This window comes from Siniperca chuatsi, linkage group LG15 (genome assembly GCF_020085105.1).
Source record: "Siniperca chuatsi isolate FFG_IHB_CAS linkage group LG15, ASM2008510v1, whole genome shotgun sequence".
Classification (NCBI taxonomy): Eukaryota; Metazoa; Chordata; class Actinopteri; order Centrarchiformes; family Sinipercidae; genus Siniperca; species Siniperca chuatsi.
Genome location: NC_058056.1, coordinates 24,813,314 through 24,832,667, shown reverse-complemented (window position 1 = coordinate 24,832,667; position 19,354 = coordinate 24,813,314). Strand labels below are relative to the sequence as shown.

Sequence of the window (19,354 nt, the reverse complement as noted above, 5' to 3'; positions counted from 1 at the left end):
AAGGTGTTCACTGCTAGCACGGCAAACTAGGGGTTCACAATGACCTTATATGCCACCTAAAATATTATAAAATATATCCCACACGCATTGAGCTAGTATCTGTACTGCTATAAATGTTTTGTGATACGTTTAAAGAAAGTGTCATATATATATATATATATATATATATATATATATATATGAAAGCATAATTAAGTAACTCTAAAGCTTCATGGATAGCATGCAGTTTTAATAAGCTTACTTTATAAAAAACTAAATTCCTCAGTCCTTAACAGACATTATGTCATAACCCCTAGTTAGTTTTGCCGAAAGTAAGAAAACATAACTCGTGATCAGGAACAGGAAATGTACCTTTCATCTACAGTGAAGCCACGTTGATGCTTTCATACCCGACTGTCTTGACAACTACTCATGAATGACAGCTGAAATATCTAATCTAGTGTTTACATTTAGTCAGCTGGGCAGAAATCGACCAATAATGTTGCTGCTTATCGACATTGTCTCTCTTATTGGTCTGACGACGACACAGCCTACCAATCATATATCCGCCACAGGACTCGCCATCGGGGACTTTTTTGCGTCACCTTTTGCTCCTGTTGTGTGTCAGCCGGCACTGCGCCTGCGTCGATTTGACAAACGGTGGTTTAGCCAATGAAGTGCACTGTTTGAGGGGCAGGAACGTTCTGGGCCCGCCTGTTTGAGTGACAGATATCTGATGCAATCGTATTCTGCTTAGTATGCGAGTATGCGTGATTGACAGCAAACGGCGCAATGAGAAGCGGTTACATGAATCTTTAACGAATGTAGTGATTTTACTGTCCAATCTTAGTGTAGAAACAAGGCGGGACTTAGCGTTACTAAGGCAAGTCTTGAGTCAAGTATAAAGGGAATAACATGGTGTCCCAGTGGCTGTTTATGTTTACTTAAAGAACAGATTTGAAAGGGCGTTTTGCAAGACACAATGGAGTTTTCTTTGTAGTTACACAGTTTTTTGTACTTTAAGTTTTTTTATGTTAAGATTTACAAGGCCAGTGGCATGTAAATCTCATATTTCACTAATGTGCCAGTCTTACAAATGGAAAGGGGGCTTCACTTTGGAAACGTGAGCATTTCCCTGGTGCTCCTGCTGTTGCTGAAAGCGCTCATCGGATTCGGGACTTTGCAAACTCAGAGCTCCGCCATCGGGAGGGAGCCGCAGTCCGCCACCCGGGGTTCGGGTTCGACCTCGGAGAAAGATGGTGCAAGAGTCATGGAGCGGGGCTTAGAGAACGTAGGTGCCCCGGTCATTGTAGCAGACGTTACCGTGGAGGACGACGATAACGGATCGGCGGGGGAGGCCGACGAATCACATTCAGAAAGTATCGGAAGCGTCCAACCGACAAGGTAATTTTTTTTTAACTAACTGTAGCGGGCAGCTAGACGCTCATTATCGGATACTTTCACTGTGACATGCGAATTTAACACCTGCAAAACGTGGACGACCTCTAACGTGACAAATAAACACAATGAAAGCATGAAAATCTAAATTAGTTTTTATTTTACCTAGCTAGCTAAATCGAATAGAGCCAGCTAACGTCTCCGCCTCAGCACTGCGCTCAAAACTTGTGGATGCGGTTGCTTGTGTTTCCCCCCCTCCCCGACTCATAAACCGTGTTTCAGCGCTCATTATACCAGCTCATCTCCCCGTGTATTTGATAAATTATCGTGGAAGAAATGTTAAGCGGTGTCAGCGAACTGTCAAGCGCACAACATATGAAAAACGCCGTGTTGACGAGCGAGTTTTACTTCGCAGAGTTTCGACTAAAGTTTGGATGGAAATCGCGTGAAAAGTAGACTTAGGAAAAACACCGAAGATTAGCATATGCGGCTAACTAGAAGTAGCTACTTTTTTTTTTTTAGTTATTATTTGTGGTTATTTTGCATACTAGCATAGTATGTTGATAAAAGTTTTTAGAAAGTAGACTGTGGCATGTCAGGGCTAGTTCATCGACCTGAAAGTTTGTGATGAGTCTACCTGTGCAGGCTGACGACCGTGAAGGTGGGACATGTCGTTCACAGCCATGGCTTGGTTGTTCTGTGGGTTTGTTGGAAGTTGAGTCCACAGATCTGGTTCAGTTTGAACACGTTTCTGTTCGACAGAAGTATTATATGATGGGCAAGATCCTGCCTGCTTTGTTTCTGGGGATTCTTGATTTTTCTCTCCTCATTCAGTCGTCGGTTTGCTCTGAGTTAATTTTCTTTCCATTGATTATCATACAGAAATCACATTACATGAAGGGAACTTTCCTAATCACTTGACAGCCAGAGATACCATCCTCTCATGATCCACCGCTTATCTTCTCCTGTCAGCAGATTCTTAGCAGCTACTTCTTAGCTGAGAAAAGTAAAGTGGAAATAAAGTAGGAGTCCGTTTATTTAATTAACCGCAGTTAATTGGGAATTTAGCGGAAGAAGCAAGTGGTACTGTTTGTGGTAATTTAAAGTGGCTCTGCAGCACAAGGATAAAGATTTCATACATGATCTAAAGTGTTTGGCTTCACATGAGAAGAAGTTGAGATGCTGCCTGGGTGCTGCGATCTGTTGTTATTTAAGAAAATAGAATTTGCTAAGTGGGATAGTTTTGCTTAAGATAAATATTCTCCTAGTTAGGGAATTTGTCTTGGACATAAACGGGAAGCAGTTGTTATGAATGAAAAGCAAACATTTGGTGGTGGCTCTACTCACTGAGAATACTAATAAAACATGACAAGCGCATGTTTTTGTTTTATGACAGACTATCATGCAAAGGCATGTCACAGAGCTGAGAAAATCCCCATGATCCTGCCAGTCAAAAGTTTACGGCTTCACGCAGTCCACCGGTTTACCGAACCCTGTTAGCCCTGCTGCTGCTGCCCAAAGTGAGATGCAGTTCTTGGCGCAGTGGGTAGGGCATTGATTTTGTCTTTCTGGGTAAACAGTAGGTTTGACGCCCACCTTAGATGTTTGGCGCAGTGTGTTCTTCATGATGTTACTTCTCTCTGCCATGTTCTTCTTTTTTTTTTTTTTTTTACCAAGACCATTACAGATACTTTCGATTGTGATACAACTTCTAGAATCATTCTTATTTCAGTGCCTTTTCTGTGTTGAAGCATATCAGTTCCTTCACTAAATTATTCTCTGTGTAGTATTATACATTTGCTGTCCGCTTTTTAAGAGAACGTTGGATTGAAGTGAGTCATAAAATTGAAAACAAACCTTTCGAAGGCTTTTGGTGCTGTTTCTTACCTTAATACTAAAACTTGCTGCTACTGTATCTACTTGGTGGTAAAAATGCAGCATCCGTCAACCTTTTTTAATCTTGAGGCTCACTTAAAAGCTTTCTGACAACCCCCAAAGCATCAGACACTGGTTCTTGATATTTGGGATGCCATACAAACCCAGATTTGTAACAACAGGGAGCTACAGAGCACACTGTGCAGTCAGCCCCATGAAGCTCAAGTCAAGAGGAATAAGTGTGATTAGTTGTTGTATATGGTATTATGAAAAGTTGTGTAGGACAAAGTGTTTTCACATGGTGTTTACAAGAATAAAATCTTTGTGTATACCACTGTTTACACCCAGTGCATCACCAAGGACACAAAATCAGGAGAAAAGTGATGGCAAAATAACTCTGGTATAAGGACAACACATGGTAAAGGACTTCAACGAGGATAAGGCTTCTGCCTGCAGTACAAGAGGAAGTTGAAAGTAAGCAGAGCAGTTTGCTCTGATAGAAACCTGCTATTCCCCTGCCAGACACCTCAGCTGCTGCAGGAAAACTCCTGAGTGTCATCCTGCTGCTGGTCACACCCTGCCACTGCTCGCTTTATGTGCTTGCATCTATTCCTATACAGTATATCTAACTTTGTCTGTCACTGTCTGTTGGTTTCTGCTGCATTTTCCCTTTCTTTCTCCCTGTGTCACAGTATCTCCCGCTTTCTCTTCTTTCTCTCATGATCTTCATAGTTTGTCTGCCACCACATATTGGCTTTGAGTCATCTTATATCAATCACTTTTTGGGTAGTAAGTTTAGAATACATCGTCCATAGTATTTCAAGTTTAAAGTATTCCTTTCTCTCTTTTGTTTTGATTTATTACATTCAAAATATTCTAGAAATATTGTTGAAAAATAAAGCTTATAAAGAACATTTTTGTGCTTGTCTAATTGTGTAATAGGATTGAACTAAGTTTTATTTCTGCCAGTTTTCAAAATGCTGCCACAGAGGGTATGAATTTCCACACCATCACAATAGCAAACAGTAACACTGATATGTAGAAGTCAATGAGATAAAGAATTAACAAAGTAGCTTGTGAGACAGACACAGAAAGCTCACCGAGATCCTCAACCTTGGCATCCCCCTCTCCCCCTCCATGTCTCTTTTAGGCAATCTCTCATCACTTACAATCCCACAACATCTCCAAACTTTCATCTTAATTGCATTAACTGTGGCCAAGAAAAGCATATTACTCAACTGGAAAGACAACAAAATTATCAATAAACCACTGGCTCAATCTTTTAACAGACCACGCAAACCTAGAACAGTTCACATCAACCCTAAAGGACAATCAGATCCCACTTCATAACACCTGGTCTCCTTTCCTGCAGTTCATCCAGAGCTGATTCCTCTCTACACCGCCTCACTCACTCAGATCTTCCCAACCCCAGCAGGACAACTCCAAATAACCCACAATATTGCTCAACACCTTTTTTTTTTCTTCTTCTTTTTTTTTGTTGTTGTTTTGTTTATTTATGTCTTAATGTCTTTGTGCTTCTCTTGTCTGGTAAATACCTCTTGTTATTTACCTGTGGTAAAGAATATTTGAAAAAAATTAAATAAAAAAAGGATACAGCAAGAATGAACAGGTGCATTATTAATTAAAAAGCCTGTCTGTAAAACAACAACAAATATGCAAAACATGACAGATTTTGCTGAAATAAGAAAATAATGAACTTAAACTTGTTTTTCCTACGATCACACCCCGTCTGTCTCTCTCTGTATGTCTTTGTTGAGGTCTGTCTCTCCCTTGCATTTATTCTCTTTGTCTCGCTCTCGTATTTACTCTATCACTCATCTTACTCTTGCTCCTTCCCCAATGCTCTACCTTACCTTCACACATACGCGCTTTTTAATGTCACCCCTTGAGTATATACTCTACTCCATGCTCTATTTCCATGCATCTGTCAAGAGAATTGTCGCTGATCTTTGGAAATGTCACAAGAAATGAAACGTGATTTAGGTGTGTTTGCCTTCAAATGGGCCAATTTAAACAAAAGAGACTTCCTAAATGTCAGAAAACAAATTTACGATGGAAGGAAAAAATTCTTTCAATAATCAATTCATTTTGAGCAAGTATGTTTTGTATAAGGCAGTACTGTAAACAAAAAGCATATAATGGTTTGTGTTGGTGACAGAGATTTTAAACATCAAAAGTAATGACGGTGAACTTGGACTTAAAATAGGTAAAATAGAGAGGGAACCCAGCCAAGTGTGAAACAGTAAAATTGGACACTTTTTGTGAAGTAATGGTCTCTAAGTCCAGCATTAATTAGGTCAGCCTTTTGAAAACATATCGCCACTTGCTTCTGTGACCTTTCAAAGTTTTACCTGCGGCTGCTGCTGTTTTCCAAGTCAAACAGACCACTTCCTGTGATAATAATAAATGCTAACAAACCCTTGATCATTTTGGCTACAGAAACAACTTTACAGAGATGTGAATAAAGTCACTATTTAAAAAAGAAAAAGAAAAGACATGAATCATGACCTTGTTCATGACATAAAATTTAAACCATTAACCACTTATTTCACTTTGGAAGGATCACGGTAACTTTAATGCATTGTTGACAATATCATATCTCTTACAGCCTGGATCTCTTTGTGTTTTATGTTCTTCCAAATTAGATTTTGGAGTGGAGCACTTCAAACACAGATTCTTGAAAACATTTCATGCGGACAGCTTGAAAAACAGTCTACGCTCAGATGTCAACATTTTTAAGTTTCTGTCAGTTGAGTTGTTTTGGTTTTTTTATTCCCGTTCCCTCCTCCTCCCCTGTATCCTGTAATCTATAAATATTCTAGATGTTCGCTTTGATCCGGCCTTCAGTTTGTGAAGAGAGCTGCTCTCATGCTGGTTGACGGCTGTCACCTCACCTTTAACGCTGACATCTATACATTACAAACTCTGCTCTGGAGACTTGGTGTTTACATCTGTCTCTCTCTCTGTGTGTGTGTGTGTGTGTGTGTGTGTGTGTGTGTGTGTGTGTGAATCATGCATGTGACGGCACTGCCAGGTTTGATGCCTCTGCCAGCGAGCGCTCCGTCGGGGCCTCCAGCACCTTAGGGAGCACTTGGAGGTGAGAGGACAGCAGCTTTGTTTGAACCTGCTACCCCCACCACCCCCCACCCTCTGTACCCCCGCCCCCTGCACCCTCCTCAGGGCCCTGAAGCAGCAACAGCTCTTCTGGGCCGCCGTGCTTACCGGCTGGCTCCCACCAGCCTACTGCTTAGCAACAGCCAATCGGCCAGGCCGGGCGACTTGTTGGCCAATTGCGTCGGAGAGACGGGCTGGTGCTCAGAATTTGAGTTGGCCGCATGGGTCTGGCTATAGTTAGGTAACGGAGGAGGAGGAGAATTATTTTTTTTATTTTTTTTGGGGAGGGGAGAGTTCATTTCCTTGTTGTTTTTTTTTTCTCCCCACTTACTTTGTTTCAGTAGTCCGCTCTCTGTAACCAGGGAGATGTTGTGGGTTTTATTAATAGCAACTGTCCCCAAAATAACAGGTCAAGATGAAGATAATTGAACTCCCTCTGGGAAGTTTTAATTGAGCACTTTAAACTCAGTTCTTGAAACTAAACTCAGTCAATGTACAGCAGTTGTTGTAAATTTATTGTTTAATGTGAAGAAGTAAAAATTGAAAAAATTGACCATCAGTTGCTGATGTCGGGATGTCATGACCTTTAGTGTCTTTGTCACTGACTTCCTGACTTTCTCTGCACTTGGTGAACACTGTCTGGGTTATAGAAGCGCTTATGACTCATTTGTCAAGATGTTTGTGGGTTGTTTCATAACCATGTGTAGTGAAAAAAATAGTAACCAGTTCTTCATAAATGTGATTGCTAAAAAAAATACTGGTTTTGAATATGATTATCAAGAGGAGTGAATTTATTAGGTCAGTGGCTATTTTGGTAAGTCGGCAGGACCCATCCTGCAGCACTGCAGTATGGGTGGGGCAGAGGCAAAAAGGTGGGATACTCCGAGAGAGACGGGAAGGGAGGGAGTGGAGGATGAAAACAAGGAGTTAGCTGGTAGTTAGTAGGACCATGCTGTCTTGTTTTCACTCTCGATGGCTCCTCACTGCTTAGCAACAACGAATCAGATCCTCGGATCAGAGCTGCAGCCCAGCCAATCAGCCGGCAGGAGCGTGGCGCCATAGAGTTTGGATTTTACCACGTGTGAGATGATACTGGTTGGAGAGGGGAGCGCACTTATGCAGGAAGAGAGAGGGTGATGGCAACACTTTTTAAATGGTGTGTGTTTTTTTTTTTTTTTATGCTAGCACTAGAAGTTTTTTTTTGTTTTGGATTTTTTACAACCACGCCCTTTGCTCTCTGCTGCGGTGGTCTGCTGCAGTGACCCTGATGGATGAGAGGTCGATTTTTAAAGCAGTCTGCACATTGCAGGTTTATCACTCAAGTCATCATTAATCAGGCTTATGACAAAGATATAAATGATCACTTGTTTATTTAACAGGTTTAGAGAACAGTTATATAACCCTTCAAGTCACATTAATCTGTGTTTAAGTGCTGGTGTTTTGTCATCTGTGATTATTAATGTCTCTTTAGGCTTAGTGGCAAATTAAGTAAGTGATTATTTATATTATTCATGATTGCCAAAGAAAAAGATCGGGTTTTTATTTCATGCTGTGTTGTGCTAACTGCCTGCAGGTTCCTAAGCCTTAAAATATCCTGCATTGAATTATGGGATTACCACAATTGAAAGACTTTAAAACTTGCTACGTTTGGTATTTGCCTTCAGGGCTTCGAGTATTCGTTCTCACTGTAAACAGTTTATGATTACTGGTGTTGTTTTTCTTTTTACGTATTTGTGATAAAACTGGACTCCAGTCTGAGTCTAAATAAAAAATCTCAAATTGAATGTTTAAAACCTTCCCCTCTTTGGTTTATTTCTGTGACATTATCTATCAGAATGTGTACAGTTTAAAGGAATGCACTTGACTCTTCTTTTTTTTTTTTTTTTTTACCCTCCTGCTAGTGCAGCTGGTGGTGCTGGGTGCGGCTGGCTCAGAGCTGCATCCATAACTTTCTCCCCACGTGCTCCCCATGCTCTCGTATTTTTGCTCTGCCTCTCGGTGGCTGCATGGCAGCTGCGCGGCAGCAAAACTCCACACTCCATTGTGCATCCAGGCTGCTCGCTGTTGCATGGTTACAGGCAGCTCTGCCCTGCCATTGGCTCAGAGTCTGCAGAGCTGCCCGCACATTGGTTAAAGAAGGAGAAAAACACTGCTTCCATTGGCTGCTAGGAAGTGGCAGGCTGTTGCGATTGGCTTGGCTCGACAGCTCCCGCTCCTTGGAGACTCGGCCTGTGTAAACATCCTGGTTGTTTCTTTCAATGGAGTGTTTACCAGCAGCTCAGTTTTGCAGACTGAGGCTGAGTGTCTCTGAGGAGCAGAGAGTCTGATGAGAGTGAGGCTAATTGGCTCCCCGCTCCGCCATATGCTTTGTGATTGAAGAAGCCCTCTGCACTATTATGACACTTTGACAGCATTACAGGCGAGAACGCTAACAACCCTCAGTCTGTTGGCAGCCTCACTACTCTCACTCTTTCTCCTTCTACATTCTCCTTTCCAACGTCTTCTTCAGTGTCTTCGCCGCCTGCATCTGTCACAGTTGGCAGCAGCAGCCCCACAGGCTACATGTTATCCCTTTGGTGACGAGCAGAGCAGCGGTGTCTCGGGGCTCAGACGTGGAAAATAAATTGCCCTGAGTTCTAATGATACAGTAGGGCTGTTTGTTTTGTTTGAGTTGTTTTTATTGTTCGGTTTAGTACTATTTTTGTAGCCTACTCCACCACTGCTCGTTCTCTCTCCATTACCATCATGATACCTAAGTTGGAATTAAGTGCCTCCCCATCCCAACCCCCCTCTCTGCTCCTTCTTATCCGTTATCTAGAGTACAAAGAGTCCACAAAAGCCTTTGATCTCAGAATGAAATTCTTCTATCTTTTGCTCACCCTCTTTCCATCTCTGAAGTTGAACTCGATGCTCTCAGTGACTTCGTCCTCACATTCACAGCATGACTTGGAGGGGGCGGGGCGGGCCAAGCGAAGGCCGCCAAAGCTTTCCACCCTCTCAGAGAGCCGACTGCTTAGCAACAACCAATCAGCCTAATATTTTTGGCAGGGTCTCGCAGCCAATCGAGAGGGTGAGAGCGGGCTTCAGCGCTCTGTTTTTATTGGTGGCTGAGTGGAAAAACAATGTTTTTCTTAGTACTCTACACTTCAGTGCTAGTGACGGGGCTGATAATGCTAAGAGCAGATTTGGGGAGATAATCTTGGCTTTGATGGGGCTGAAAGACACATGGCTCATTACTGTTAAGTGATCCTATTTGCATTTATATGCAAACTTCCAGCTTGAGTTGAGCTGAAACAACTAGATGGTCCAGTGCAGCAATTGTAACTCCCTGTGAATATGTCAGTGACTACAGTGAAACATAAGAGGAACCTTCCTATAATTGATTTGCACCCTCTGAAACAATCCATGTCTTAGTTGTCCTAAGGCTTAAACATCCTTGAACATGTTCCTTCCCCTTCATGACTGAAGAGCGTTCGATAAGTGAAATCAATCAAGGGATTATAGCTGGTCAATAGCAATTCACCTGTTCAGTCTAAATGATGGATAGTGCAGGTGATGCCAAACACACTAAGCTTAATTGACACCTGTCACAGTGCACATAAATACTGATGATGTCGAATCCATGTTTTCTTTATTTCCTCATTTTTTTCAGTCTGAGCTGAGAAAGTGAACAAGTGTAACACTGTCTCTTCCCTCACCAACTGCTGTCTAGTTGCCCTCAAGGGAGGCAGTTAAAACCCCATATGCCCCAGTGGCCAACAAAGGGAAGCTGGCTGGGTCTCAGCTGTGTGGAGGTGAAGCAGTGGGTGCTTAGAGACAGCATGAGTGCTCAGCCGACCCTCGCTGGTTAAACAAAACTAAAAACCCTGTTGACAGCATCTCCTCCAGACAGATACAAATCAATAGTCAGGAGGTGGCCACTGCCAGAGCTCAGGGCATGATTGACAAGCAATGCGGCAGAACCTTTAAGAGTTAGGCAAAGGGTGGGGCTGGATGTCTCGATTAATTCAAGTCAGTTAGACTGTTTTTAGCCTGGAGTTACTAGACGAAAGAGAGAAGAACTGTTGACAAATCTTGCTGTGTCGGCACATAAAGAGGAATAAAACTCGTGGAGAATTTGTGCTTTACTACTGATGGAGAAAAACCCTTCAACAAGCAAACTTTTTGGTAGAGCTGCAGAATTAATTGTGGGAGGGACTAAAATGTAAAAATCCATCACCACAATCATTTTTCTCAGAGATAAAGTGCACTGGTGCTGTGAGAAATCCTTAGCCCATACATCATCTAAGGGAAAACACGTTCACCTCCTGCATCTTATTTTCCGCCTGTATCTTATTTTTAGCTTCACACTGTGTCTCTACCAAAAATGCCACTGAATGGAAATATGTGGAAAATATGTCCATTATATTTTGCAATGACAGTTTCAGTATTTAAATATTTTTTGTGTCTTTGTTTTAGTATCATGAAAACCAAATTTTGAGGAATCAAAGTATTTTTTCTCAGTGATGGCCAAACATCTTTCATTATATTATACCGTACATACTTATCAACCAGTAAATCCACTTTGTACTTTATTTTAATTTTATACTTATACCCACTTGGTACTTAATTTATCTGACCGGTATTATAGTGTATTATATTTTTTGCTTAGTACTTCTATTCCTGTGTGCACTGACGTTATAGTGAGCTGCTGTAACAAAAGAGTTTCCCCTCAGGGATCAATAAAGTATTTCTGATTCTGATTCTTATATCCATCGGGCTTAAGGCAGGGTTTCATCCGTGTTCTGTTTAAACTCACAAAGATCTGTGAAAGTGAAATTATACAAGTCTCTGATGGGTTTGGTTGTTTTCTTAACAGCACTGGTATATTATTTCTCTGAGCTGTCATCATGGGCAGTTAAGCCAATATTTGTGAACACTAATTTTCTGCCAATGTTGGAGAGCCCAGAAGAAAGCCAAGACTAATCAGAAATGTCACTGAACAAATCCATCGACTCGGAATAAAAGACGGTCTTTGTCAACACATAAAACATTTATTTGGGGTTTTACATGTAAATGAGCCTAATTTTATGACAGTAATAACAGTTTTAAGCTTGAGAAAAGGAACCATGTCAAATCCCCCGTGCACTCTTAGTCGCTGTTACCATCTGTTTCAGAGCATCAACAGTGTGCTCTTCCCATACCTGAAGTGCAGCAAACTCATATGTCTTTTCTGACAAAAAGAAGATAAAAATGAAGTCCACTGTTATAAAATGAGGACATAAGAAAAGCACATTATTTTCAGTACTTGCAGAAAGGAAATTAACCTTGTCTGCCTGCCAGCTTTTTGTTTTTTTAAATTTGATTTTGAGAATGATCTTAAATTCAGTCCTAGGTGGTTTGAGTGTGCTTGCTCTGTGGGACTACATCAGTTTTAGACTCTGATAGAAGTAATATTAAAAAAGCTTGAAAATTGTGAGCAAATGGAAAAATAGTGAGATGTGCTGTGAATGATTGAGCATAGTTTTAGTAATCCAGTTCATCCATCCATTTCTTACAAAGTTCACTCACCTCCAGCTCTTTCAGCAGAGTTTCCAGTCATGTACCCCACAACTCTTCATCCAGCATTTCAGCCATATTTGATGTTTTGACATGGTTTGCCTTTGCTGTGCCAGTTGCAGCATAAATTAACAAGGTCCAAGTTTGATGGATTCCTGTTTTGGTTCACTAACAACTGAGAAATCATGGTCTCACATGTTTTTTTTTGTTTGTTTGTTTTGTTTTTTTAATGGAAATAAGTTGCTATGTGTGGGATGTCTGGTCAGGTTTAAAAAAAAAAAATCAGGTCTGGTCCCATCTTTAATCAACATGCCACCCAATCTAGCTGGCAGGATGGGGTTTGTCATGGGACAGGTGTGCAGTTGACTGCAGTTGAAGGTCACACTGATTGCCAAACAAGGATGAGGACTAAAGAGGGAAAGACAACATCTGCACCATCACTTAACAAGTCTTTGCCCTTTAGTGTCTTATCTGTGATGGCATTAAACATAAACCTGCGGAAGATAGGACAACACTGGTGTAATTTTTTTTAATGTAAAAAAACAGCTTGCAGCGACTGCTGCCTTGACAAGTGCAAGGCGGTCTTGTCAACATTGGTGCCAGTATGTAAAGCTGCAGTGTCTACAAATCCTTATTGGACAATGTGTTGAAGTCTTTGTGTTCTGTCCACAGGTCTCTTGTGATCATCAGTACCCTGGATGGGCGGATCTCGGCTCTGGATCCTCACAACCAGGGCAGGAAGCAATGGGACCTAGATGTCGGCTCAGGGTGCTTGGTGTCCTCAAGCCTCAGCAAACCTGAGGTAGACCAACACCTGTGTTTCCTTTGCATTTGTATTCATTCGAATGGGGAAAATTGAGGAAGCCTACCTAATATTGAACAGGCACACTTATGGAAGAATGTTAATGCAACTAAAATGTAGATTTTGTTGCTCTTTTTGTCTACCATAACAAATAAAGATGCTAGTCCATGTGTAACAATTTAAATAATCCAGATTGGTAGACTAGTACTATAGTAATATAAAGAATCCCCTTTTCAGTTTTCTTCAAATGACACGTAAATATGTAGAGTCAACAACAGCCACTTAAACAGGTTAAACAGACATTGTTCAGCTGATTAAGATCTACCAATAGATAAAAGTCAATTTCCACATTCTTGACATGTCAGTGTGAGGTTAAAGATGCAGTTGTCTGAGTCTTTGCCTCAAAACTAACACTGTCCCTCCTGCCTTTCTTTTTGGAGACAGTAAGACCAATAGTTGAACTCGGTGCACTTTGAACAGTCAACCAAGGGTTGCTGTTGTTTACATTCATTTCATGTACACATGAACACAATACACACCAGACATACTCTACACCCCCACATAAATCTGAGAGTAGCTGTTTCGCCTGGAGGATTAGCCTCTTTGTTGACTGTAGTGGTTTACAAATACAAGCACAGCAAGGCCCTCGTCTATACATGTATACAGAAGCTTAAACCGCCCACACCGACATGCTGAAAGTGAAGTGTAGCCCAGAGTGCTGCTCTCCGAGATACATACCAGAGACATGCTCATGGTTTACTTTGATGTGGACTCGCTCTGTGTCTGTGAGAGTTGTGCCTCAGGGAAAAAGCCTCTGATACTAACAAGGGTCTGGGTGGCTGCTGAGATCAGTTTAATGTTAGTCTGCTGGTGCTGGTAAGGTGTGTTTGAGTGTGATGAACTCTCTTTATAAATACATTTCTGTTTTATTAGTCTGGTATAACACTAAAAAAGCAATCTAGAACCAGTTCATGAAGTTTAGTACGTTTTGACGGGTCAGGTTTTTCCAGAAAAAAGCCGGTGATGTCTTATGTTTCCTACAGAAGTAGATTGATTGATTTGGAATCAGTGGATGGTGGGTAACACAGATAAAAAGTACAAATGAAATAAAAAGCAATCAGCGCTTAGCTCAAAAGATAAAAATGTGTATAAAATAAAAGTACAAAATAAGCAGTTTCAGCTGATCTTCAGCAATCCAAATATAGCAGCTTCAGGGTTACTCACTATAGAAGAATCTCATTCAAGTGTTTAAGAACCTCCCATATTAGTGGGTGAAGCAGTTCTCAAGTATGTGCCATTCAGTCTGAAAAGTTCACTGATTAGCAAACCTACAATTAGAAAGAGAGAACTAATCACTGAAATCAGCTGCTGAAGTGTGGGTTTGGAATTTTAAAAAACCTTCAAACTTGTGCTCTTGATGGCACATGGTTTTGCAAACTGCTGTTTGAGATTTAGAAAATGAGAATTCATGTACCTTTTTTTAATTCTAGGGTCCTTGGAGGTTATAATGTGGAGAACCCCTAAAGGTTCCTTGAAGCACTTAAAGTTTATATAGTAGCGACTGTGTGAGCACAGTATAGCTTCTCCACTGGATTCATCATAATGTCAATTTGACCTTGAATATAAAGTTGCACCCCGCTAACATGACTTTCTATGGTCTGATGAAAGTCTTCAACTTGCTTATGAATCACATTAAAAAAAACCTAAGTTTAAAAACTAGGCCGGTTTTCTTAGTTCTTGGAAAACTGACTTCTCTGAGATTCAAATGTGGATGTATTGCACATTTTCTTTTGCAGAATAACCAGGACTATTTGTAAATTAAGATTTATTTGAAGGGAATAGTTGCAGTCAAGATTTAAAATGGACTATATACACGTGTAGAATTTAGGTCTGCCTAGAAAAAAAGTTACAAAATGCATTTTATTAGAATTGTGAAGGTGTCAAATATGATAGCTCATTACAGAACAGTAACATGACTAATCAGTGTCATCTGTGAGGGTTTTGGTGAAACCGACAGCAACTAAGAGCTTACAACAGCCTCATAACCAATAAATAAAATAGGCAGTGAAACAACAAAGATTTACTCAAAGTAAAACCTTTTTGACCTCACACGGGTCAAGGGTGAACTACTAGAATGGGAATTATTTCCAAAAGCATCATAACCAATAAATAACAGGCAACTATTCAATGAAGTCTTTACAGCCTCTTCTACCATTAAGGAAAATGGGACACAACCAGACTGTGATGCTCACAACGGCGATTGGATTGCCATAATAACACACAAGGAGGGGTTACAAGCAAGTGTGATACAAAATTTAAAAAAATAAAAAAGGACCAGGGCTATTGATATGTTGATTGACAGCGAGATAGACCAATTGGTATGTTTGCAAGCCTCTCTTAAACAGTGGGCAGGACACCGGCGTTCTGCTGGGACTAATGGGGTTAATCCAAAACAAAGCAATTGTACATTTTCTCAGAAATATTTTCTTTCTTTGTACATGTAGAGGTTAAACTTCCAGAAGCTATTGTCAGAAAGTGTGGAGACATTTACCATTTAAACTTATGGTCTAACTGTTATTGTTTATAAATTTAAATCTTGTATTAGTTTTTTTTTGTAGCAAGTAACAGAAGTTCTCTCTAGAAAATGTAACTAGTAAAAGTATCCAAATGTAATGAATTAAAAGTGAAGTCGTCAGAGTAGAACACCGTAACAAAGTATTTCTGTGTCACTACTTTTCACAGCTGCTTTATAGTCTATCTGAAGCCATTACATTGTTTTCCTTGCCTTTACACCTGTGTTCAGTGTGTGAGACGTCACAAGAAGTGGCAAGAAATTCATAGACAGACACACATGTAACATCCTCCAGTGTGCTCATGTTGTGACAGAGGATGCTGACTCTGTTTTTGTGTGTCTGTTGGACTCCCTCTGTCTGTGTGTTTTCACCTGTTGGCTTTCATTTGGTTGACAGAGCGGAACGAGGAGAGATGCCTGTCAGCTCTGAACCCGGTGACTCGCTGTGATGTCATTTGTTATGATCCTCAGAGAGAGTGTGTGTGTGTGTGTGTGTGTGTGTGTGTGTGTGTGTGTCATGTATGTGTTTTTTTTATTTTTTTATTTAATGCTCATTTACTTTATGTAAGTATAAATCTAGCCTTGCCCTCAGTAACCTGGGATGCCTGTCTGCTGTGTGTTTGTGGAGGGGGGGGGGCTCTACTACCATCCCCCCCCAAAATGCCTCCAGAGCGCTTAGAAACAGTTTCATTGGTGCTTGCCTGGTCCCTGAGACACCAGTCTGCTCGGTGATTAGAGGCTAGGGGGGGTCTGCTGCCATGCCATTGGCTGGCCTCGACATACCGGGGAGGAAACAGCCAGTCACCTGCTGCATCGTGTGGAGTGTGTATGTGTGTATGTGTGTTTCTTTATCTTTTTTTATTTTATTTTTTGTGAAATGAGGGACAGCAGAGCCACAAACAGCATTGTCTGCAGAAAAAGAAGCCATCACTTCAAAAGCCAGGAGTCGCTTGGGGGTGTTAGAGGGGGGTGGGGGGTGAAGACGGGGCGTGTGTGTGTGTGTGTGTGTGTGTGTGTGTGTGTGTGGAGTGGGGGGTTACATGGAGGGGAGTCGGTGCCAACGTGGGGTGAGTCATGCTGGGGGTGGGCGGGGTTAAAGGGATGAAGAAGAGCCGGGGAGTTTGGGTGATCAGGGAGGTGAGGTAATGCCTCAGACCAGAGATGATGTCATCACATATAGACAATACACACTTGCCGACCTGTGCCGGCATTCAGTGTGAATGAATGAACGATGAGAGAATTTGATTGAACACTACACAATGACCAACGATTGATCGGCTAGCTGTGGCTAATGTGACAAGCAATAACTCATCCAGCGTGGTGAAGGAAATGAAAAAGGCCAGACGGGCGATATTTTTGGCAGAAAGTCGATCTTTCTTCCGGCCTCTCTGATTTTGTTGTGATTGTTTTTTTGTGTTTTGTTCTGCTCAAAACACCAGCATTACTTGGTCTCACGCTGTCTGCTGCCTTTAAATGGAGCAGTAGCCTTGTGTGCCAACAGTGGCACATTAGCGGCGGGTGAGAGCTGACACTGTTTGACAGGATCGCTGGAGTATCAGCAGCAAAACACACACAAACACAAGCACACACCACCGCATCTGTCCGACCCCCCACCCCACTCCCTCTGAACCTAGAAGTCAGTTTTTTTTAAATCATTAAGAGTATTTTTTAAGTAATAGGCTCTTGTGAATCTTTTATATTATTCTCCAAAAGCAGAATCTAAGCCCTTTTCTGTTTTTGTTGTGGATTTTTTTTTTATCTTTTGTTTTCAAGATGTAATTAAAATATAAAACTAAAAATAAAGATCCTTTCAAAAAAATCAAAGATTTCTTTTTATACAAACAGACAAGACAAAGACACAAAAAAACAAATTGGGGGTGGGATGTGGTTCATTATTTCATACACAGTTCATCAAACGATGCCTTTAATTTGCTGTGATGGGGGTGGGTTTCATATAATCAAGATAGGGCTGCCATGTCTTATAAAAATACATCCTTTTCCTCAAACCTTGTTTCTTTCTTGCATGCAATGCAGCTAAAAATTTGAATAACCTTATTCCAATTGGCAGAGCAACAGATTTCCATTTTAATGGAATTCATTTTCTTAGTACTAGCTAGCAGGATTTCTGTAAGCTTCATGGCATGGGTACTCTTAGATTTAAATTTGTAAATTAACCCAACAGACATGCTCTCAGGGTCTAGTGTGAAAGTAATAACATCTCAGATAATGTTCTGCAGGTCTAATGCCAAAAACCATAAAATCTGTGACACTGCGAAGTAGATTGTAGGAATTTTCTCTCATCTAAACCACACTTACAACAAAGAGGTTAGCATTAGATCTATATTTATGGAGTGTGGATGGGGTAACAAAGTCGATGCAAAATATTAATGGGATGAATGTATATTTGGAGTTAAGTGTAGAAGTAACCACATTGCTACATAAATCAATCCAGAGTTTCTCATTAATTGTTTAAATCGTTTTCGTTCATCTAAGTCCAGATTTCTGTACATTGAATAATATTACAGAAGTCAATAGAAGTTTTATATTTTAAAAAGAGGTGTCATATAAGGGAACTTCCACTAGCCATTAGTCGACTCCTTTTAGCTGTAAATAACTTAAGTCATCTCAGTCTCATCTTGTCTTTAATCACTAAACTTTAGTGCCTTACTTGATGACTTCCATATACACAGACTGCTTTGTGATTCAAGAGCTATCAAAATATGTCAAAGTGAATTATTCCACATGCCACAAAAACCTCTACGAACTCATTCTAACTACGAAGTGCTGAAAAATAATGGTCATGTCAAGGCCCTGTTAACTTTGGTAAATTAACCATTTCTCTGTTGTACCTGACATCCCTGCCAGATTTTAAGAGCCAATGTGATGGTAATGATAAGGGTGATACACTAAACAAAGTTGGGAGAAGGGGTTTAATAGTTTGGCCTGCAGGGCACCACTGGGATTTCCTTACATCTGCTGCAAGTCTTAAACTTTTTGTCCCATGGAAACCTCACGATTGTCATCTTGGAGTGTTTGTTTTTAAATAAAAACTGATAATGATAACTTACCACCTGTTCAAACTGCACTTAAGATTGTCAAATTATTGATCGTCCAGGTAACGTAAACACCAGTGTATTATTGTCTGATGTGAGGAAGTTAGATGGCATTGGTATTGTCATCAGAGCAGGAATGACCTGCAGTGACTTTTTATTTATTTATTTACAAGAAGGCAGTGGAAAAAAGTTCTAGATTTCATGACAATATATATGGATAAATGCTATATAAATAATTCAAACTCTTGCAAACTTTTGACAACATGAAGGAGATGGACAAGACATGCAGCTGAGAGTATAGATCCGGGGCACTAGGCCGGATCAGAGACATGGATTAAGGCATCAGGAGCAGGATGACTCCTCCACAGCTCTGAGAAGTTCCCCTCTGCTGTAAACCTTTGCACACCCTCAGTCATACCAGCGTGGTGTGATGTGATGGTCAGATTGTTAACCCCTCCCCAATTCACTTGCTAAATTTATCCTCATCTTGTCCCCCACACACACACTCTAAAAAGATGACATCACCTCTGCTTCTGGCTCTGCTCTCTAGTAAATCATACTGCCACACAATTCTCCCTCCTGGCATTTTTTTATCCACCACAAGGCTACTACACTGACTGTTTGTTTGTTTTTTGTTTTTTTGTTTGTTTTTTTTTAAGAGTCTGATATGATTACCAGAATGAGGTAATTGACTGGTCACAGGTTCGACACCAGCAGCACCTGATGTGTCTAACCCTTTTGGAAGTGTCTATTAACAAGGCAAGAATCACTAATTGGTCCCAAACTGCTGTTATATCACTGAACAGTTTGCAAAAGAGTGAGTCACAACGTGGACTTCCAATAAACTGATTTTTGATGACAGACTTTGTATAATAATGACTGAAGTGTTTGAAGAAAACAGTTGTCCTTACACCCCCTGACAAGCTAAAGCTGTGGAGGTTAAATCAGGATTAGGCTCAGCTTTTTTCAATGATGTCATCCTTGCTGCCCCCCTACAGTGAG

The 19,354-nt window shown here is 40.8% G+C and overlaps 1 protein-coding gene across 1 annotated transcript in view; it reads left to right on the top strand.

Annotated features, from left to right (window-relative positions):
* The first annotated feature begins 732 nt into the window (after positions 1 to 732).
* Positions 733 to 19,354, top strand: part of eif2ak3 (eukaryotic translation initiation factor 2-alpha kinase 3) — a 33,256-nt gene continuing 14,634 nt past the window's right edge. The window contains exons 1-2 of the mRNA XM_044166231.1: positions 733 to 1,383; positions 12,598 to 12,727. Of these exons, the coding sequence (XP_044022166.1) occupies positions 1,076 to 1,383; positions 12,598 to 12,727 (438 nt within the window). The 5' untranslated portion in view covers positions 733 to 1,075. The remainder of the gene's footprint in view (positions 1,384 to 12,597; positions 12,728 to 19,354) is intronic.